Here is a 23590-nt window from a genome sequence, read left to right on the forward strand (position 1 = left end):
TGCACCGCTATATCAGTTTGTAAACGCAAGTACATCTGATTGAACATGATTTATTTTCATCACCAATTATCGTAGTAGAACAGCTTTCTTAAGCAGTTTGTGATGCATTTTGGAAACAGGAGATGATCCCCATGTCTAATGCGCCACCTGTCTTGAGAAACCCATTCTCAAAGACTTACTTTTAGTCATTATTTGGGTAGCACACATATTCTGAATGCCTTCGGCAGAATTCAAATGAGCCATTTTAATCTAGATTAATCTAGATTAATTTCAAGATTCCTGTGAGATTAATCTAGATTTTAAAAAATTATTATGCCTACCACTAGAATAAATAAATTTTTACATTGTATATTTTCATAAACTCAAACTTCTATAATTTTTTTTCTGTTTCACTTTTTTAATTTCACTTCTGAAAAAATCTACCAAATATTTTCTTTGATTTGTGTACCACTACTTTTCCATCAGGTGGACGAGAACGAGATCAGAGAGTTCTTTGCCAAGTACGGGTGTGTGAAAGAAGTGAAAATCATCACTTATCGAGGAGGAATATGCAAAGGGTGAGTGACGCTTGTTTTCCCTGCTGGAAAACAATTTAAAACCTAAAGTGGTCCAAATCTCTCTAAAACCAGCCAGATAAACCAACTGACTGGGCATGGAGACCAACCACACAGTTTAGGCTAGTTAATCTTTGTTTTTTGTCAGCAGGGATTTCTATCTAGCTCAAAATAAGGTAATGCAGAAAATATTATAAAGCATAAGTCTAGGACTGTCACTAACAATTTTGGTAATCAGTCGATTATTTTGACGATTAATCCTCAGAGGTCCAAGGTGTTTTCGGGGTCCTGGAGGTGTTCTGACATGCTCTGAGATTTGTGCTTTTTCAGTTATTTATAAACATGTTAATGGCAAAGGTGTGAATTCACTATATAGCACAAACAGGGCTACCATAATATGTGAGCAAGATGTATGTGCTTGTTTGTATTTTTGAGAGAATATTGTTTATGCATGGTTATTGAAAAAACTAAAACTTAAAGTCTATGAAATAAGGCCACAAAATACATACTAAATGTGTCTACAAGACTTTTGACTAATGGATGTGCTCGTCTAGGATTTTTGCTTCAAAATGATCTGAAAATCATCCTGCCAAATCATTCACATAAAACAGTACATTGATTTAAATTTAGTAAAACTCTTTTTGTTTGGAAAGGCAATATGCGAAATGGGTGTGATTCATGTATAATGGTCTGATTCAATACCTGCGAAGACAAAAGACCTGCTTAATGAGCTTTTCACAGGTGTCACTGAGCCACAAGATAGAATACAAGGACACAAGAAAATAAATATATATATATATATATACTACAAAATTGGTTCACAGTTGGAAACATCTAGAAAAAAAATTTTATTTTTCCACTTGTATTTTTGCTTGCAAATTGTATAAAATCCAAGGTGAACATTTCTAGTAATTGTGTAGTTAATTCTCATACTGTATTTTCAGAAAGTTTTGGATATGTATCCTCTCCCCAAATTTGTCACTAATAAAACATAAGCCTTCTCTTCAAATTATCTGTATTGTATTGACCTTTTAAGATTTTGTTTACATCTACCTTGTAAATATATTATTTGCTATTTTATTGAAAAGGTTACAATTACAGCAACAATTAAAATAACAATATTTCAAGTGTAATATTTCTTTGTAAAAACTACAGTATACATTTTATCATACATATTTCAAAGTAAAGGATTCATTAGTTTGAATAAAGCCAACATTGGAACAAACACTATAATAGCATCCTAGTTGATGACTTTATTTTTGACAAAACAAACATAGCCTAATATATTTAACGTTTGAGCAGAAATTGGTGAACAAAAGCTTATTCAATGTGTCAGTAGTCTAGTTTACAGTAAACAGCTAATAATCTATCCAAAACTAGTCAACGAAATGTTGTCTTTCATATTTCGTCTGTAACATAGACATATCTTTTGTTGTTTTTATGAGCCTATATTAGGGCATACAAATATTAATTTGCAGTTTAATACGTTGCTAATACAAAGACATTTTAACGTTATTTCAACATATTTCAGTCAATTTTCACTCATCTCAGTATAGCAATAGGGTTTGGTAAAAACTGTTCAGTTCATTCATTCTCACACAGACGCGATTCATATTTAAACAGTCTTTTTGCGGTTTACATTATGATATCGCAATTAGAACAATAATAAAAAAAAATCAGCACATGTTCTGAGGTAAATGTCCCAGGATTATTCCTCACACAGTCTCGCAAGAAGAAATGGTACATTAATCTGATGATGATTACATTTGTTGCGTTTTCGCGTTTGGGGCGTTGACACTTTGCATGTGTTGCTTCAGATCATTTGCGTTTGAATACCGTGCGCTCTCCGTGTGCGTGTCACATTAGCAGAATAATGAGCTCAGAACTATGAGATCGGCTGACACCTCTCTCTTTTTTTATAGATTACATAAACAGAGAATATTTATTTTAGTTTTGAATTAGATGTTTTAAAAGTACAAACTTAAATGATTATAAAGATATATTGCTCATGCTTGTGTGAACAGTATTCGCTGAGCTTTAAGTTTAGAGACGTGCTCTAGAAAAAGTTAACGGAGACAGAGGCAGAAAGCACACCCTGTTTATTTTCTTTATTTTACAAAAGCACACGGTTTTGATGCTAATGTGAGTGTACACACAAAAAAAGACCCTCTATAGTTTATAATCATGTATTGATTTTATTTATATGACCAAAAATTGAGTATTTTAAGTCTATGTTGCTGCTATGTGGAAAAAAAACAGCAAAACGCGCCGGCGCGTTTCTGGACCCCAGAGGGTTAATCAAGTAATTGGATATTCTTTTGTGGTCTAAGCAAAGACCTAAACAAATCAAGTATCAAAAGTTATAGTTATAATATGGTTTTATAGAACAACACTGTTAAAATACATAATACAATGTACATAACATGATCGTTTATATTATGACAAACGCCTGCAGAGGATGCCAACTGCCTGGTTTTACACTTTACAGCAGATCAATCCTTGTTTAAAGTGTCCCTGTTATGCTTTTTCAGATATTACCTTTCATGCAGTGTGAATGTAAAAGGTCTGCAAAGTTTAAAAGATCAAAGTGCACAATAAATGGTTATTGTCTCGGGGGAAAAAAATCTATTCTGAAATTCCAAAAAGTAATTCCAGTCTTTCTTGCATACGTAACATAACAAATTTGCATAATGCTCAACCATGGTCTTCATTGGCTGTCAGCGTACAACATCTACTTTAACCCGCCCTCAAACACTGTTGCTGGTTCTTGTTGTGTACATGTTGAGAATATGCTGTTTTCTCCTCTGCATTTTGCAAAGAGAATTTGCTTTTTCAAAGGATGAGGAAGTGAAGAGTCAGTAAAATTACCACAGTATGAGGAAGTGAAGAGTCAGTAAAATTACCACAGTATAACCTTTTGACCAGGGATACGCCAATAATAGGGGTGTAGTCTCAGCCTCAGACGTCAAGCCCCCGGACCATTGGCTGAACATCTGAAGCATATGGCACACTTTTCTGGAAACACTACAGGAGTTTCGAAGTCGCAATGTGATTGGTTGAATTCTACAGGATGTCCTGGAGACGTGTGCGTCTCGTTCTTTATCGGTCCGCCTGTAAACAAATGCCGTGACGCAAAAACCCCTCTTTGAAGAAAGCCGTTGTTTACAACTGTCAATGAGCGCATACCAAGATCAACTAAATGCTGTATTTTAAAAGTATGTGAAGTTTTCAGCTCTATTGTTACAGTAAACTTGACAATTCTTGAATGAATAATTTATTATATGCTGTTATTGGATCGGCATTATATTGTCACGCCCCTAAACTTGACGCGGAACAAAACGAACTGTGGTTGGTTGTTACGTTATGTCAGTCAAACGTCCTCTTGGGCGGTCCTTGGCCAAGTCTAGACCTTCTGCCGTCAGTCTGAAGGTCTGGCTACGCAAGTGTAACGGTTCACAAAATTCCCGTTCGATACGACACAGTGGTGTCTAGGGCTGGGTATCGGCAAGGGTCTCACGATTCGATACATGTCGCGATACATGTGTCACGATACGATGCATCTCGATAAATTGCGACTATATTCCAATACTTACATTTTTCTAAAAATAATAGTTGAAAATTCAACTTGCTGTGTGATATATGCATTACATTATATTGATAAGTCAGCAGAAAAATAAAAACTTTCATTCCAATTTATTAGCAAAGCTAAATTATTTGCATTGCACTTATTAGCAAAGCTAAATTATTTGCATTGCACTGTCACTTGACAGTGAACACACTGAAATGTATGAAATCCATATTGTCACTGAACACTTTAACTAAAAATGAAGATCCCACACAATTTATAAAACTGAAATTTCTTCTGTTGAAAATAAGTTATTTTGATGAATGTGTATCCAAACAATTGCAGTCCCCTGTGACTTCCATAGAATATATTATGTATTATAATTGATAACTGTATAATAAGTAATTATTATAATATTAATATATGATAATTGTATTATAAGTGATAACTATAGTTATCACCGGTTAGCCACATTCTTCAAAATATCATCTTTTGTGTTTGGTACAAGAAAAGAAATTAATACAGGTTTGAAACAACATTAGAGAGTAAATAACAGAATTTTCATTTTTGGTTGTATTAAGGACATGCAGCAGCATGTTTACTATTAGGCTGGCTGCTATCACTTTAAGACCGGCACATGACACATCTAATATACACTCGACGCGCACCCAATTTCTTCTCAAACTATCTCTGCGTTAAGATGTTATGTGAATGTACGTCGCGTGGTTGAGAGAGTGGCACAGAAACTGCAACTGATAGAATGTATTGTAACACGATACTACGATATTTTTTCAAAAGGAGATCGTGGAGACATTTTAATCGTCCATGATCAAAAATCGTAATATCGAACACCCTCGGTTGAGGAGATTTCCCCCACTTCCATATGTGAAGTGCTTTGAGTATCCAGAAAAGCACTATATAAATGTAACTTTATTATTAATTAACTAAAGTGCACCCACACGTCGGCTCAGCAAGCTGGTGCCGCTCATATTTTCCGCCATGCTCGCTTGATGAAATGTTAACGTCATTTTAAACCCGTTTAAAACATTATTTAAAAAAAAAGTTCCGATAGTAGAGGTTGGAATATCAACACACTATCGTGAAATTATCACTATAGTTAGCTGTTGATATTTTTGCAAACTGTGTGGTGTCACAGTTTGGTATGTTTTTGATGCAGCAAATAGAAAGAAATGCCAGAGAAATTTCCTTGATTCCTTGAAAAAAAAGTTTTTTTTTTACATTTATTAAAAGTAACATCATAAATTTTGATCTTTTTTTACTTTGAACAATGATGGCGCTATACTTGACCGAGCGTATGGAAGTAAAATAATGCCAAATGTTTTTGAAACATTTCAAACACATTTTCATTAGTAAAATTTCAATAATCAATAATAACCAAAATATTCAAACTGATTAAAAATACAACCTATAATATTCAACAGACTGTTTCCGGTCCATTTTATTTCGCTTTGTAAATTCGCTTCCTCAAATTCGACAGTAAATTCAACGTTGACATCCAGGAACTGCAGGAAAAGCAGTAGATTACCGAGCATAATCTCCATCTGCTGTTAGTCGACCTCACCAGCAGGGGGTACAAGCGCGTGTTGACGAAGACCGAGCAACAGTTAGAGCAAGCCATTCATTAATCATAACTCATTTACAACAATGTGTGTATCTGTGATTATTATGACGTCTGTTTTATGTGAAATTCAGTGTCTTCACGATTACTTTTCCTGTGTAGCCTCCATGCATCTTTCTCTATCATGAACGAAATTATGTTAACCATATATTGCGGCGATCGAGCTGCATGCAGTACTAGGGTTTCCCTCAATACTTCAGGATTACCCTGCTGGACATATAAAACGCTTAACGTAGCTTAATGGACTAATACAGTGATATAAAAGACCAAACTCGCAGGCAAGCAGAAGGACTCAGAATATGAACTTAACGTGCAAAATGTTATGTTCAGCGTTTCTCAGTGATACTGGCATAAAGCTGGCTTGACATTGGACATTCGCACATTTAAGGACCGTCTCTAAAGGTACATACGACATTGGTATACACGTTTCTAACTTCATTTGAAGAGAACGACTTGGTCATAAAACCAACTGTAAAGTATTCATGTAGGTGTCAGGCATAATGCGCAGTCTATTCAAATAAATTGAAGTTTGCTGTTGAAGTTAGAAACGTTTAGGCCTGTAGAAATACCAATGTTACTTTAGAGACGGAATGTGCGAATGTCAAGCCAATTGTACATTTTAGTCATTTAGCAGACTCTTTTATCCAAAGCGACTTACAGTTAAACTAACAATATAGGACAACAATATGAAAGTGCTATAACCCTTCCCAGTTTAATCTAATGCAGTACATGTATGTAGGCATACTTCCCCAATAAGGTGCGAGTAAAGCGTTCTGTCCTGATGGAAGGGGAATCCTTGAGGATGAGGTATTGAGGGAAACCAATTATAATCCCGTTCATGGTAGAAAAAGCTGATAACATGTAAGGCTACACAGGGAAAGTTGAAACAATGAAGTTGAAAGGGAAACATATGAAGTTAATGAATGAAACATAAACAGCTTTTGTGCCTTTATCATCTTTTCCGCATATTAACCCTTTAGGCGCCAGAGGTTTTTTCCTAAAACGTTCGATTTTGACATCTTAATTTCAAAAGGCTATATCTTAAAAGTGATAAAAGATAGAGACTTTCTGTAAATTAGAGAAATATTAAGGATGACCCAAAGTTTATGTATGGATAACATTTTCCCATCTAATTTGCATATGACGTCATTTGGTGGTGGCCACCTTGGATTATAGAATTTTCAAGAAAAGTCACATGTTTAAATGATAAAATTAAGAACTTCTTTCCCCCCCAAAATGTCCCTCGCCTTCTGTATGCTATATTGCACAATACTGAATAGGGGTGGGAATCTCTAGGCACCTCACGATTCGATTACGATTCAGAGGTCGATGCTAATACTTTGCTTTATAAGTACAAAGTAATGACCCATAAAGAATTAACGTACAATATATTTTATTAACATTGCAAAGAACCAACAGGAAAATAAATGTGTGCCTGAACTAGCAGCATACTTGTAGTAAATTAATAATATAACAACAACAGGTGTTCTGACGATTCATGCTTCCCATCGAGATGTGCTACTTACTGGTTATGCGCATGTGCAGACTCATTTTTCTTCTGCTTACCAAGCCCATAAATCTATGCATCCTTGCTGTGGAGGCTTGTAGGAAACTTTGACAGGTCAAAGATGAATATTCGATGATAATTTTTACTTTTCACACCGTTTTAAAAATAAAAACAGTACACTGTACTCTTTACTTCAAATTTTATTATAATTGTATTTCATATAATAATGTCATTTTTACTTGTTATATCAAATGTGATAATTGCTAGTTCATTTAAAATATCAAAATGTGCTCCCCATACACTTACCCTGATTTAAATGAAATAACAATGTCATAATATTGTGAGATTTACACCATTATGGAAACAATAGAGAATGAATCAGCATTCTGTGTGATCGATTCGCGCTTGGGTAGCATTTTTCAACAAGGCAGCACAAATCGTCAGAACACCGGTACAGCCGAGTGTTTTTCCACTGGGTGGAAATGTGTCATATGGCTTCTCATATTTGTCGTGTTGCCGAAATATTTTAGTTTTATTCTACAAAGCTTACAACTAGTGTTGCTCTTGTCCAGCTCCTTTCCCCCTTCAACTTCATAGAAGCCAAAATAGTTCCACGCATCAGCTTTTAACGAGGAGGGTGTTTGGATTTCGTGCCCAGCCATCGCGTCTCTGTTATGTGCTGTAAGGGGTATACAGTCAAAGAACCAGATATGAAGAATGAAGACCTGGAGTCAGAATTATAAAAAATGAAAGAAAAGTTTTACTGAAGATAGTTTGCCGTTTCATCAGCAGAAGTCAGCTTCAAGACTCACACAGGAGTTTGTAGGCCGCCCCACTTACAGTTACAAAGATCACAGCAGTTATACCATTTCCAAGGTCTAAGCTACGTCATTGCTTAGAGGTTGAATGATTCTCATTGGCTAAGAAATAAACACAGTAATTTTCCACACATATGCAGATAGACTGAAGCATATCTCCTTCGATTATGCAGCTGAAGTTAGGCACGTCGTGACCTTCCAGGTCTCAGATTTGGGTTGCTGGGTGCCAGCATGTCCAGAACAACAACTCAGTCAATCTCCAATAATGCCAGTGGTTCCTTAAGCTGTGTGTCGGTGTGTGTGTGTTAGTCTTCTTGGTTACAGCTTATCCAAGTTTGGATTTGGCCAGGCTCTAACTATAAACAGGAGAGTCCTCTCAAAACATCAAGATAATGCGTTCTTTCTCTCAAGGATAGCTAAACTTTAGTCTAACTGGAAAGTAAGGCTTTAACAAAGAAATGGCCCCTTAAACTATTAGCTTCAATGACCCGTATATGTTTTAACACATTGAAGACCTTTCTCAAACACAAAACAAGTCCATATTTCATTTCTGGAAGCTGGGTTAAATAAGTACGGTTAATGCATTCAGACATCAAATACAGACATTAAAGAATATATGAAAAGAACATTTCAGTAATCACACTGGTAACTTATATAAACAAAGTAAAATCTCCAGAGAAGTCATTCAACTCATTTGATATTTAGAAGGAAAAATATTGATTAATACCTTGATTATAATCAATCATTACATGTACATTAAAGCAGCATTGGATTCTAATCCACCCCCTTCAGTGCACACGCCACAGATGGTCCGGGCACTGCACTTCCGCGCTTCAGAGTTCCGTCTTTTGCGTTGTTGTTGTTGTTTTTTTTTTTTTTGTTGTTGTTTTTTTTAAATAAATTTTTGAATCTTAGATCTTTTGCATCTAAGAATCGATTTTTTTCCCCCACCCCTAATACTGAATGCTTAGGTAAATAGTAAGTAGTGAACAAACTGTGTAAATCATTACTAATAAATGGTAGAAACAAACCATATGCAAGTTGCGGTTGGCCTTCTGCTGTAGAGATTTTCCATTTACTACATACAGTAGGCACTCTGATTCCATATATGGGGCACATATATATTATTCATATGCTTGCGATAGACTATGCATAACAGCCCCTCTGCCCCGTGTCACACCGCCTCTGCTCCTGCTACGAGCAGCGCGGCCAGATCTGCCTCGGGCACGCGCCGAGTGTGCACAGCTGGGACTACTGTCATTGTCATTGCGACTCCCCACCCTGCCTCCACATTGCCCCCTAACTGTCCTATGAATACTTCGACCTCGTCTAACATACAGTGGCATTAGACAAAGTCTCCACCACAATACTGTCACCGCGATTGCGGAGAAGCACACGGTCAGAAGACAAATCTACGTGGCTAGCGCGGTAAAAATCTCCCGCCTCGTTCCCCACAACACTAACACGCCTGCCAACTTCGCAATGAACACTCCGACCCCAGGAAACATTGTTCCCACCACTGACATTGGGCAAAGGACCATCTGCATTGGGCAAAGGATTCACCGTTTGTGCTTTGTGTAGGGCTATACTTTCACTTTCAGAATCACCGTCATCTTCTGAAGGCAGATATTCCCCTTCAGAATCAGGGTCCGCGATAAGACCCAACACTTCATTGCGGGTAAGCTTTATTGATGCCATTAGATAATAATAATAATAATCTAATACAAATACTTGCTGACGTTGACGAAATTGCTCTGATAAAATGGCTCACTCGCACACTTGCTCCGCTTTTGTCCACACTGATTCAATGCGCTCTAGCTTGAAGATTTTGTATAGAAGCATGACGTTTTTTTGAGTCAGGGATGAAGTATGACATGTCTGCCATCTAGTAGAGGGGAGGTCGAACGAAATTTGACACCCTATTTGACAAAATCGGCCGTTTTATTCAGTGCCGTATCTTGTCGAGTAAACTCGACCGTGGCGCCATAAGGGTTAAGGCTACAGACCCATATAATCATCACAAAAAACGTAATGCATGCTCAATTGTTGTAAATGAGTTTTTATGAATGAATGGCTTGCTCTAACTGTTGCTCTTTCTTCAACATGCGCTTGCACCCCCTGCTGGTGAGGTCGACTACCGAGCATAATCTCCATCTGCTGTTAATCTACTGCTTTTCCTGCAGTTCCTGGACGTCAACGTTGAATTTACTGTCGAATTTGAACCACTGAATTTGTGGAAGAGAATTTGCAAAGCGAAATAAAATGGACCGAAAACCACCTGTTGAATATTATAGGTTGTATTTTTAATCAGTTTGAAAATTTTGGAAGTGAAATATGAAAGGTGAATATGGATTATTGAAATTTTACTAATGAAAATGTCTTTGAAATAAGAGCCCGACCGATATATCGGCGAGATTAGGAATTTTCATAACTATCGTTATCTGCATTTATAATGGCTGATAAATGAATGTAAAATAAATGCAGCGTGCGGTGATTCATGTAAGGGTGGCGCTGCCAATAAAGCAACTAAAAGCTGTCACAATGAACTGGCAAAAGCAATGATATGAATACATCAAATATAGCAAGGAGACATTTTAATTGTTTATTAATAACAAGTGTTTTCAGTCATTGTGGGCTGCAAAGATGAAGTTGAGGATGCGGACTCACGATCTTTGAACGCCCCAGAGAGAAATGTACATTTCAGAAGGATTACATAAGCAGAGAGCAGTTTGTCTTTCGCTTTGATTTGTTCTGTTTAAAAGTAGACATTTCAATAGATATATTTCTCAGGTCTATACGCTGAGTTTCGGTTCATTTATGAGACGAGTTGCAGTTCACTCGCCGGCGCCTCCGTTTCGAGATTATCTATTGTCTGTTATATTTACTACTAATTTATTAAATCCAGGCATTTTGGTTGATGAAACATTAATTAAAATTAAGATATAGTTAATACAAAATGAAATTGACTTAATGAAAGGCTTTGTACTTTCTGTTCGAGGTCTATGTGAAAGTTTTAAAGCACTTTAGTGCCGCTTTCGGAGCTTGTCACGTCCGTTTTTTCCTCATAAATGCGAACACGAAAAATAATATAAAATGAATATTATATGTTCTGTTGAAGGCCAACCCTTCTTCATCCAGTGCGCAAATCAAAAGTAATAGTCTACTACCCAGTGTAATTCACTGAATTGATTTCTCTGCTGCCAGCCTCTGTCACGTAGGCCTACTGTGTGAGCTTGTGACTATTGCAAGCGCTCAGCTGAGAAGTCTTGATTATATTGTCTGCTATATTTAGGCTACTTTTTTATTTATTAAATCCAGGCAATTGATTGATAAAACATTGATTAAAATGTGTGGCGCAAGCGACAAATCTCCGACAGTAAACGGATGGCCCATTCTACTCTGTAACGGGTGCTTTTCCGCGTATCGGGTATAACAGGTGTTGAGACGCGATCAATAACGGCCGCGTCCGGTGTGTAGACACAGTGTTAAAGCTCATTCTGCTATGTAATTAAAAACGTTTTCATTATGATATTTGAAATTTTACTTTAGTAAAAAGATCTGAGTTATTCCTCCACTGGTAGAGATTAGAGGAATTAAAGGTGCAAAACGCAAGTTTTTGCAGAACTACGCCCCCTCTGGCGACAAGCGAAACTGCAACCAGAGTTGTGCACGCTCATGGACCACACGCACGCATGCACGAACTGTTCATAACTAAAGGAGCATCTGCCGCACAGATCTTTGGTGTACAGCCAAAATGTCTTCAGAGGTAATAAAGTTATAAATCTGCAAGTCATTTCAAATATATGGAAGGAAAGACATTTGAGTAAATTACTCTTATGTGTGAGGGGAAAACGGGGGTAGTAGAAAACTTTGTTTACTGTATCCACCTATGATTGTATTGTTATGAAAACACGTTCATGAACAATATAATTGATTACTTCGCAAAAGCTCAAAATAATAATCATACCATACACGGTTGGTCAACAACGTTCACTCGGTGACATTTGATTGTTTATTACCTTGAGACATCTATGACGTTTTCATAAAAGCCAAACAGGTTGCGGGGTTCAGCCTGTTATTGATCTGCTAAGTAGAATATTCCAATAACAATACATCCTTTTTCTGTTATAATTTACTCAATTTATTACAGGTAATAATGATTATTACATCAGAGTAGTATCTAAAATAGGATTAAATCAGAGCTAAACAAGGTCCAGACCCAGTAAGGTTATCCTCTGAAGAAAGGTATTGTTTTACATAGAGTATAATACATTGTTGCCCCCACATACCTCATATATACTACATACAAAATGTACCACATTCACGGGAACAATTTACTATTTTTACCGAAAAATACAATATAGCCAATGCAACGCCGTTCTTCCTTGTTGGTCAATAACATGAACACCTTAGCATGTTAGCAATGGACACAAGGCTCACGTTACCGGTAGGCCATACACAAAAACATAGTTAGCATATTTTATTGGATATGTTTTATGTTTCATGATGTACTATTCTTCCGAACACAATTCCTAGTTTATGAAACGGTTCCCTAACAATGGTAGTAAAACCAATTCTGATTGTACATGTATCTAGCTTACAGTAAAGCATTACACATTTTACGCATCGTCATTTGTTGTCATAACTCAATAGATTGGCCGCATCAAACATTTTTTATCAAGAAAAAAGCCAACTGAGGATCCCATTTGAGACCAAGAGCAGACCGGAGATCTCTCTATTTGTTGAATGCCTTCCCGAGGTTGACTCTCGTCTTACTCCGACGCCTGTCTGACTCCAATTTGGACCTTTTGGTGGCACTAGACAAAATTTTTCTTTTCTTTACTTTACGTGGAGTTTGCGTTGGGGTTTGGAATGGACTACAAGCCGGTCTCTTTGAATCGATCTTCTACCTTTGACGCACGAGTTGTCTTCGCTGATGCGGAGAATTGCGGCGCTGGCGAATACACAAACCTGCGAGACATAGCCTGGTGAGCGTGAACGCGCATGACGTCACGCCCAGTCTCAAAATCGAACCCGAATCCATCTTATATATTTTACAGTACAGGATTATAGAGGCAATCTCAGTGCGCAGAGAAGGGCTCATTCAGCCCATCAGGCAGTTCTTTAAGCATGTATGGGTTAGAAAAACGGGTATTTTTTACATGAATTGTTGTGCAATGCACCTTTAAAAAAAAAAAATCAAGGCCAACCCGTGCACGTTGTGTCTGATCCCGGCTGACGGCATTGTAATATGAGCCGTAGCCCTATTTAGACACGACTATTTTTAATACGGGGGCCGTTATAATATGGTGGCGCCAAATAATTTTTTAACCCAGGTCCTGAGGGGGTGGTAGATATAAATACTATTTATAAATGAGCAAAAATGGGACAATTAACAATATTTAATTATTTTAATTATGACAATTGTAATGATTTCCATTACACGAGAGTAGATGTTAAAAACTTCATGCTGATTTGTACTCTGCTTTCGCCAAGATAAGCACCAACTAAGACGTAGCTTTACAGTAACCTATGCTTCTCCATCCATTTACGCTTCTTTCCATCTGGTGACGTGAATCTCCTTCTGTCTGGTGTTAATAGTGTATTTGCACGTCAGCACACACACATGGCTGCAACCACAGTGCGGTCTAGGGCTGCAACTAACGATTATTTTGAGAATCGATTAATCGGACGATTATTTTTTCGATTAATCGGATAGAAATTAAATTAGATTTTTTTTTTTATTATAACTAAATAAAAACGTAAATCAGGGTATTTATGTGTAAAAGTGTACTTTAAAAAGTGCAAAAGCCACACATTGAGTTTTACTAATATCAATATTTGCATTGTTTTTAATGATAATTGCTGATGGCAAGTTGACAAACATGATTATTGTTAAAAAAATGATATCCAACATATTATGTTTTAACACAATTTTTGTTAAAACAAATTTACACAGACATGTTGTTCAGATGTGAATATCTGAACTAAAAACAAACTAAAAACATCTAAAATATATAATTCATTTAATTTTTATTTAAAATTAATTATATATAAGGAATATAAGGATAAAGAATATAATATATAAAAGAATAATATAAGGATAAATTGATTAAATAAATATAGAAAGACTGAAAACAATTGTGTGAATGTAGAGCCGCAGTAGATCGCGTTTGAAAAACAATTAAAACTTAGTAGACAAATGCTATAAAAAGAGAACGGAATGGAGGTAACGTTACCCAGCAAGCTAACAGGCTTGAGTAAAGGACAGGAGAAATTATGCATTAGTGCACAAGCATTCGCTGAAAACCACTGAGTACAGTGACTAAAAAACAATATTTTACTGCTGCTGTTATTAACTGCCTTTATATTTAGTGCTTCGCTTTGTAAAGACCGTTTTAATTTAACCTATTTCTGCGGTAGCGCTATTTTAATCCATCACTTACGTTGCGAGCGAACTGATTGCGCAACCTGATGCTCGAGACAAAATAGACATCCCAAGATCCCGGGAGTCTCCCGCATATTGATTGCGGCTCCCTGATGCCCGCGAATTAGTTCAAACTCCCGAAATCTAGAGCGCGCAAGCAAGAGCGCGTGCGAGACAGAAGAGACTGCTCCAAACCGTGTAGCGCGTGCGCTCGGCAGAGCGCCTGAGTGAGAGAGACCTTGCGTGTGTGTGCGTACCAGTAAACGCTCCCCGTGACGTAAGCAGACCAACTAATCGATAATGACATTCGTTGACAACGATTTTCATAATCGATTATAATCGATTTTATCGATTAGTTGTTGCAGCCCTAGTGCGGTCCCCCCATAACAACCCTCTGGATTGAGCGGAGTAGGGAACATCTCTAGGGTCTTCAAGTGGGCACCTTCCGTCCTCAGTGTTTCGTCGACTAGCCCACGACACCTCAAGAGGGCTCGACAGTGACTCTGGCGTCCCAGAGTCACCCCCCTCCGTCCCCCACTCAACTCAGCCCAGCTTACTGACCTCTACTTCCCTCTTGCTGCTGAGACCTACCCACAATCTCTCCGCAACCCAACCATACGCGCCAACCCGTTTGACTAAGGCTGTCGAGCCCCACTGGTGCATTAATATGCAGTTTCAGTGGCAACGGTTCCGTATGACATACCACCTACCGCAAAACACAAAATCTGCCCAACATCCCGTCATTCACGCAATATACACAGGAACGTAATGACTGTAAATACTATACAACCTATACAAATAAACCAACACCCTTCAAGTTTTCAAGAATTCTACGAAACCGTAGCATGGCGGCCTGTACTCAGCCAGCTAGAATCTTTCCGTCTCAACCACAGCCAGTTGCTGCTCCTTTCTGCTGCTTCAGATAAGTTCTTTAGTGTGCGACGCAACTCTTGACCACTGAATCCGACGTCTCTGAGGAACCGGGTTGTAGAGTGTGCCACAAAACCTCGACAACCCACTTCCACTGGATAAACCTGGACTCTCCATCCTCGCTGTTCTGCTTCAGTGGCCAGATGAGCATACCGCATACTGCCTCATCTACCGCATCCTCCCATGGCACTGTTAACTCTATCAGTTGAACAATGCGTGCTGATCCAGACCACAAAACAATATCTGGTCGTAGGTTAGTGGTGGCAATCTCAGGTGGAAAAATAAGCCGTTGATCAAGATCAGCCAGCATCTTCCAGTCCCTAGCAGCTTCCAGTTGTCCTGGGCGAGAATTGGTGTTAGCACCTTTTCTTGGTGGTTGCTTGCCTGGGCGGAGGAATATTGTCTTCTGCGTGTAATGTTTTGCTAGAACAGGCGGCAACTTATTGGTCATACTACGCTTGCCTTCCAATGCTAAAGCCAAACATCGCAATACTTGGTCATGGCGCCAAGTAGGGATGCAGCGATTACCGGATTTCACAATTAACCGCGCTTTAAAACGTCACGGTTAATTAATCGTAAAGACTATGCTACACCGAATGTTCTGCACTGAACGGAACTTTTGCACCAAACGAAAACAAGGTTACACCAGCGGTGCACCAGCTTAATGCCGTGCTCGTCAACCACTATGGCAGAGGGACTAGCAGCGACGCTCTATTCCCACCGAAAAAAACGCCTTAAGGGCCTGTTCACAGATCGCGTCTTTTGCGCGCTCAAGTTCGTTATTTCAAATGTAAGCGTGCGGCATGCGCGCTCATAAGGGAAGCGGCGCGCTCGTTTTTTCCGCATCGAGATAAAAACATCTCTACTTTTCATAATGCCGCAAGCGCACCTTAGGTCAAGTGACAAGAACCAACACAGCAACGACAGACGCCTCCGGAGCGCAACCGCCCTAGCGCTTTGGAAAAAGGAGAACGTGGCGTGCAACTTTCAGCTTTCAGTGCAACGTAAAAAAACAACAACCAAAAAACAGCGGAATGTTTTGGTTACCCAAGTCTGTGGAAAACAGAATGTGACGTGCTCTCAAGAGTGAACATTTAACTTAATATCCTATTGCTTTCTCCTGTAAATGTTAGGTTTTGTAGTTTTAATATGCCCGGTGTAAAACACTAACATAAGATCAGGGCCGTGTAGACTTCTAGGACTACCAATTAACTGCATTTCAGTTATTAATAACACTACATGAGAGATGTTCTCGGTTTCTTTCTATAATTTTTACTTAAACTTCAAACAAACAAACCAAAATAATGAGATTATAATAGATGATTTTCTAAAGGCACATGTAAAATTTGGATTAATAATTTAAAAAAGAGTATTAAAATAAGTACAATAATATTGGAGTGGATAACATGTGGACTATATTTGTTTTCTTTTAAAAGAAATACATAGTTAATATTTAGCTTACATTTAATTCAATAGAGCCAAATACTTTGTTTATTCTTATTTTCATTGGGATTTATTATCCCTTTATTTGTTTTTAAGTCAAATACCAACAAGATATTGTTTTCATGTTATCAAGTTTTCTACCTCAGGTTGAAAATAAATTTAGAACAAACTAAACACTTAATCATTTTGTGATCTATTTCAATCAAAGAGCCCTGCAGCCATTGACTTAATTTGTTATTTTAAAAGAAAAATGCTGGATGTTTACAAAGCACTTCTCTTTAATTCCAAAGGAAGAGATTGATTATCGTTTGTCATTTTATAATTTTGTACTGTGTTGTGGCAAATAACACATGAAAATCTAGTGTTGAGTGTTCATGTGATATACATATAGTGTTGTGAAATTAATTGATGCATAATAATCGTGATAATCGTTAAATCGTGATTATTTCTCAGACGATAATCGTACTTACAAAATCTGTAATCGTTGCAACCCTAGATCCAAGTAAACCGACCTTGGCTAAGAGCCACCTTACATCCTGTCAAAATGTGCCTTAATGTGGCAGGTGATGAACACAAAGGACAAGAGGGATCCTCTCCTACCCAGAGGTTTAGGTTCTGCGGTGATGGGAGAACATCATATGTTGACCTAATAAGGAAACTGATCCTACTCTCTTCCATTGACCAAAGGTCTTGCCAGCCCATTTTTCGTTGTTCCACACTCTCCCATCTCATCCACTCTCCCTGCTTGGCCTGGGAAATGGCCTTTATACATCTCATCCTCTCCTGCTTTCGCACCTCGTTGACTACCAGCTTCCTCCTTTGAGCTGGGCCTGCCTTGTGCCATTTAGGAGGAGCTAAACTGAGCCCAAAACCCCCTCTTCCATGCTGTACCTGTACCTAATCATTTTATTAATTAATTTAAATTAAATTAACAAGCAACAAGCAAGAAGTGCATTTGTAAATCCGGTGACACGCGTCCATTGATTTTTATTAATACAACTTTTGTCAGTGCTGCAAAGATTAAGTTGACGATCGCCATCTCCTAGTGAACGTGCATATATAGAGAGAAATGCAAATCATGGATTACATAATCAGAAGGTATAGGCTAGCCTTTTTCTTTTCGTTTTGAATTGTTTCGTTTAAAGAAATTGACGATTGATATCTCCGTAGTGAAGGCGCCTATAGAGAGAAATGCACATCATGGATTAATCAGAGTATGCTGCCTATATTTCTTTTCCTTTTGAATTGTTTCGTTTAAAGAAATTGACGAATCGCCATCTCCATAGTGAACGATAGAGAGAAATGCACATCATGGATTACATAATCAGAGAGTAGGCTAGCCTATTTCTTTTCGTTTTGAATAGTTTCGTTTAATTTGATGATTGCTATTTCCGTATGAACGCGCATAGAGAGAAATGCACATCATGGATTAAATAATCAGCGAGTGGCCTATTTCTTTTCGTTTTGAATTGTTTTAATGAAATTTCAAGCTTTATTTTGATATCTGTCATGTCTGTGAGACATACACTGAGTTTGTTCATTTATGATGAGATTTCAATGCAAGTGACCGCAGCGCGCCAGCGCACGATCATGTCATGATTATGTTGTCTGCTATATTTGATTCTTATTTATTATTGGTTGATAAAAAAATTATTAAAATTAAGATACAATTTATAGAAAGGCCTTTTACAAAATGAAACTTAATTAAGTGGTCAATGACTGACTCCCGATGCATCCCATCTTACTCGTGCTGTTCAGTTTTCATTATCAACGTAAAAAAAAAATAACATTATAATATTTTAACAAATATAAACTAATGCGCTTATTTAATGAACTCGGGGCAAAATGCATCCTCGCAGCAGTGAGTGGGTGGTTGTTTCGGAGATGCGACATTAGGTTAGAGGTGTTTCCATCTCTCGCGGTCACCTTTTTTATTGCAACATTTACAAATTGCCTCGTCAGTATTTACCGCCTCTCCCTTCTCTCTCTCTCTCTCTCTCTCTCTCTCTTTCTCCTCCACACTGTCACTTGATGACAACTACATAAGCATTTTAGGCATTGAATAAATTATATTTATATATTATATATAAGTGCCGGTAATGACGGTATTGAAACTGATACCGTTGCTATTTTAAGACCCCGTGGTATAGGATATTACCGTAATACCGCCCAACCCTAGTGGCCGCGCCAGAGCAACTCACTATGGCAAGTAAAAAAAACAAATGAACAAGCAGAATAAGTAAAAAATGTTAGTTTCATTTATAGTTTGAAGTTTTGTTTTTGGATTTGTTAGTGTTTTCATCATTGTGATTTGTTTTACACCTATCAGCCACCGTATCGTTCAGTTTGTAATGCGTACCAAGCACAGGGTTCCCACGGGTCCTAGAAATCCTTGAAAGTTTGTGAATCTGAAATATTTTTTTTCAAGGCCCTGGAAAGTTTTTGAAAATAAACATTCATAGATGCAGGTCCTTGAAAGTGCTTGAATTTTGTGCAATAAGTTTTCTGGAAAAAATGCCATTTTATTCCCTCCGGTCTGCTAATGTGTTATTTCGCCAACACTTCATGGCTTGCTTGATTTACCTTAGTTACGCGCATTTATGCATTAAGTGTTTCCTGCGTGAGGTGCTTTGTGTTGTACGTTGCCATGACGCACGCACACGGAACTACTACACGCTAGGGCTGCAACAACTAATCGATAAAATCGATTATAATCGATTATGAAAATCGTTGTCAACGAATGTCATTATCGATTAGTTGGTCTGCTTACGTCACGGGGAGCGTTTACTGGTACGCACACACACGCAAGGTCTCTCTCCCTCAGGCGCTCTGCCGAGCGCGCGCTACACGGTTTGGAGCAGTCTCTTCTGTCTCGCATGCGCGCTCTTGCTTGCGCGCTCTAGATTTCGGGAGTTTGAACTAATTCGCGGGCATCAGGGAGCCGCAATCAATATGCGGGAGACTCCCGGGACTTCCGGGATCTTGGGATGTCTGTATTTTGTCTCGAGCATCAGGTTGCGCAATCAGTTCGCTCGCAACGTAAGTGATGGATTAAAATAGCGCTACCGCAGAAATAGGTTAAATTAAAACGGTCTTTACAAAGCGAAGCACTAAATATAAAGGCAGTTAATAACAGCAGCAGTAAAATATTGTTTTTTAGTCACTGTACTCAGTGGTTTTCAGCGAATGCTTGTGCACTAATGCATAATTTCTCCTGTCCTTTACTCAAGCCTGTTAGCTTGCTGGGTAACGTTACCTCCATTCCGTTCTCTTTTTATAGCATTTGTCTACTAAGTTTTAATTGTTTTTCAAACGCGATCTACTGCGGCTCTACATTCACACAATTGTTTTCAGTCTTTCTATATTTATTTAATCAATTTATCCTTATATTATTCTTTTATATATTATATTCTTTATCCTTATATTCCTTATATATAATTAATTTTAAATAAAAATTAAATGAATTATATATTTTAGATGTTTTTAGTTTGTTTTTAGTTCAGATATTCACATCTGAACAACATGTCTGTGTAAATTTGTTTTAACAAAAATTGTTATTTCTATCCGATTAATCGATTAATCGAAAAAATAATCGTCCGATTAATCGATTATCAAAATAATCGTTAGTTGCAGCCCTACTACACGCACACGAAACTACTACGATGGCACCTCAACGTTTCACAGACACACCGTGAAACATAGCAAAAACAGGCTGAAACGTGATGCCTGGAATGCAAGTTTCAAGATATTTGGAATATTTTATAATGATCTGCATTATGTTGTGGTGATATGTTTTAAGTGCTTACACCGAACCGAAATGTGTTCAGTGTATATATAGTCCTATTCGGACGGTAATGGTTGCTCATGGGGTCGTAAGGTATTTTCATCATTTACAGTGGTTGGTCTGATTTTATTGCCGTCCGAATCCATAATATCAGTGTTTTTCTCCCACCACCCGTGTATTTTTTTTTTTTTTTTTTTATGAACTCCAAGGTCGTGTGGAGGTTTAATAGCCATCCGAATCCATATCTCGAGTTTACAAGAAGAGATCACTTAAAAAAAAAATCACTGTTTAAATCCTTTTTGATCTCTGCCGATCACCATATGTACGATAACTGTTGAGCTAAACTGCTGGAATTCTGGAAAGTATATACAAGAAATAGATTTAATTACCCGCTCCACCTCAGTGAACAAAAAGGAGAAAGAGAAAAAAAGCATGTAAACATATGTAATGAGCCGTAATTGTGACAGCAATATATGTTCCAATTTTAAAATATGTAGGCTATTATGCACAACATAAAAAATACAAACCATGCAAGAGGCTGCATTAACTTGTTAACGCTTATTTCCATTTTTTTTTTTTAAATTACATAATTTTGAGAAAATGCAAGAATAAGAATATTTCGAATATGGCATACGCGCGTCTAGCTTCCTATTTTTATAAATGAGAATTAAATACATTATTTTATTAAATAAAATACAAATTTATTCGTCTTATTTACAGCAGACAGTCATGTGATTGACCACGTGAGCAGTGCGTTCGTGTGTTCGTGGACTTCCAAAACTCACTCTTCCACGTCTATAAATCGCCATCCGAATGTTTTATCACGGAGGTGCCATGCATAATGCAAATTTATTTTTATAGACGTCCACAACACATGAGAAACAATTAACGTCCGAATAGGGCTTGTACATTGTTTTCAATAAACATTAAACATTTGTGATAATCTGTTGCCCAAATATTTTATGTAATGTTGAATTGCTTTGCTTGTTAAAGGCACACTATGCAGGATTTCTGTTTTTATCAAACAGCGACCCCTAGAGTCGCTGTAGAGTACTTTTAACATTACTGTCGTAAATACCACTCACGCAGAGCGTATCTGCACTCACGGCCTATCATGGGCGCACAAAATTACCACTACTAAGTTAGTTTTATGAAAGTAGGAATCTGTCGCTTGGGCGAAAAGCATGAGATTTACACATTTAGGCTATGGGGTTTCATTTAGCTTTGGTTTGTAGCCTGTTAGCTTCATTTGCCCATAGTTAGTTTCTACTAAACTGCGAAAATAATGACCAAGACATATGACTGTATACTAGGAGCAAAGAGTTCACTTATAAGTCTAATAATAAAGTTGAGAGAAGAGAATCGGTTTTACATCCAGCTTCTTCTTTCAACCTGCGCCAACGAGTAAACTCCAAGATCGACTCTTGTTTTTCCTCAAGCACGACGCCCTCTCACGTTTTCTCTTTGTTGCCTCCGCAGACGCAGTTTTAAATTTTTTTCTTGCCTCAGCCATGGCCAGGAGTCGAGCAGGCGGAAAAATAGTAGCAAAAGCCTTAGCACCATGAGTATATCAGAGCCTGCCCTGTGGTCACGTGACGGTCGTAAAGCTAAACGTTCTCCAGGCATTCTCCATGTCACATGACCTGGCCAAAGACGGTGCACCTTCTCCAAACTTACATAGGCGGTATTTCAAGAGGGCAGCCCCACTCGGAGCATTGATAGTGTCGAGCGCTATATATTGGTCTGAGGAATCATTTAAAATAACTCATATGCGTCAACTCTTTAGGTCGCAAAGTCCGCGGTGTGCCTTTAAGATAATGTAAACCAATGAGGCAAGGAAACCTTAAAAGCATATTCATATATCTTAAAGGTGCATTGTGTAATATTTAGGATGATCTGTTGACAGAAATGCATTATCATATACATAACTATATTTTCAGAGGTGTATATAGACCTTACATATTGAAATGTTGCTTTTATTACCATAGACCGAGCCTTTTCTATCTACACACACCACGGTTCCCCTTACATTGAAATACCAATTTTGCGCCACCATGTTTCTATAGGAGCCCTAAACAGATAATCGTGTTTTGTCACTATATTGTTCTTCGTGCAAAGAAGCTGCTAAAGTCAGCGAATAGAACACTGACACAATGATGAACAAGTAACCATAATATTCGCAATAACGTATCATTTTACCTAATAATTAAGTAAACAATCTCTTCATTTATCTTTGTCTCGGACAACCATAACTTCTGTTGGTTGCAATTCGCAACCTCACCACTAGATGCCGCTAAACATTACACAGTGCACCTTTAAAACTTCTGGTTACATGAGCCTAAGCTCTTTTCAATAAAATCCATGTAAAAGTTAATATACCGAATATTCTTCAGTTTTATTCAAAACAGAAATACGACAAATAGAATAACAGATCTGTCATATGGCCGAAAAAAAAAGCTTTTTTGCGTAGTAGTTTGACACAACTAACTGTAACAATGTATCTTACAAGGTAACACAATGTAACTTTGCTCTCACTTGAAATGTGTCCCTACATTAAGCCCTTGAATTTGAAATGTGTCCCTACATTAAGTCCTTGAATTTGAGGGTATTGGACCTGGAAAGTCCTTGAAACGTCCTTGAATTTGAAGTTAACCAAGCTGTGGGAACCCTGTATAATATCATATATAAATGTTATTTTTAATGTGATGGCCAACACATTTTTTGGTTCATCCTTCAAAGATTGTCCTTAAACAAAATTTAACCCTCTGGGGTCTAAGGTGTTTTTAGTGTCCTTGAGATGTTTTGACATGCCCTGACATTTGTGCTTTTTTCCGTTGCTTATAAACATGAATGGCAAAGTTGTCATTACACTCCATTTAGCACAAACATGGCTACCATAATATGTGAGCAACATGTATGTACA

General features: G+C 37.7%; 1 protein-coding gene across 2 annotated transcripts in view; it reads left to right on the forward strand.

Moving 5' to 3' along the window:
- dazl (deleted in azoospermia-like) overlaps positions 1–23590 on the forward strand; it is a 72546-nt gene that overhangs the window by 34127 nt on the left and 14829 nt on the right. For both annotated transcript variants that reach the window (XM_077195478.1, XM_077195479.1), the window contains exon 3: positions 466–557. In XM_077195478.1, coding sequence (XP_077051593.1) covers positions 466–557 — 92 coding nt within the window. The remainder of the gene's footprint in view (positions 1–465; positions 558–23590) is intronic.

Source organism: Siphateles boraxobius, unplaced genomic scaffold (assembly GCF_051911475.1).
Source record: "Siphateles boraxobius isolate OS27281-9 unplaced genomic scaffold, OSU_SipBor_1 33, whole genome shotgun sequence".
Lineage (NCBI taxonomy): Eukaryota > Metazoa > Chordata > Actinopteri > Cypriniformes > Leuciscidae > Siphateles > Siphateles boraxobius.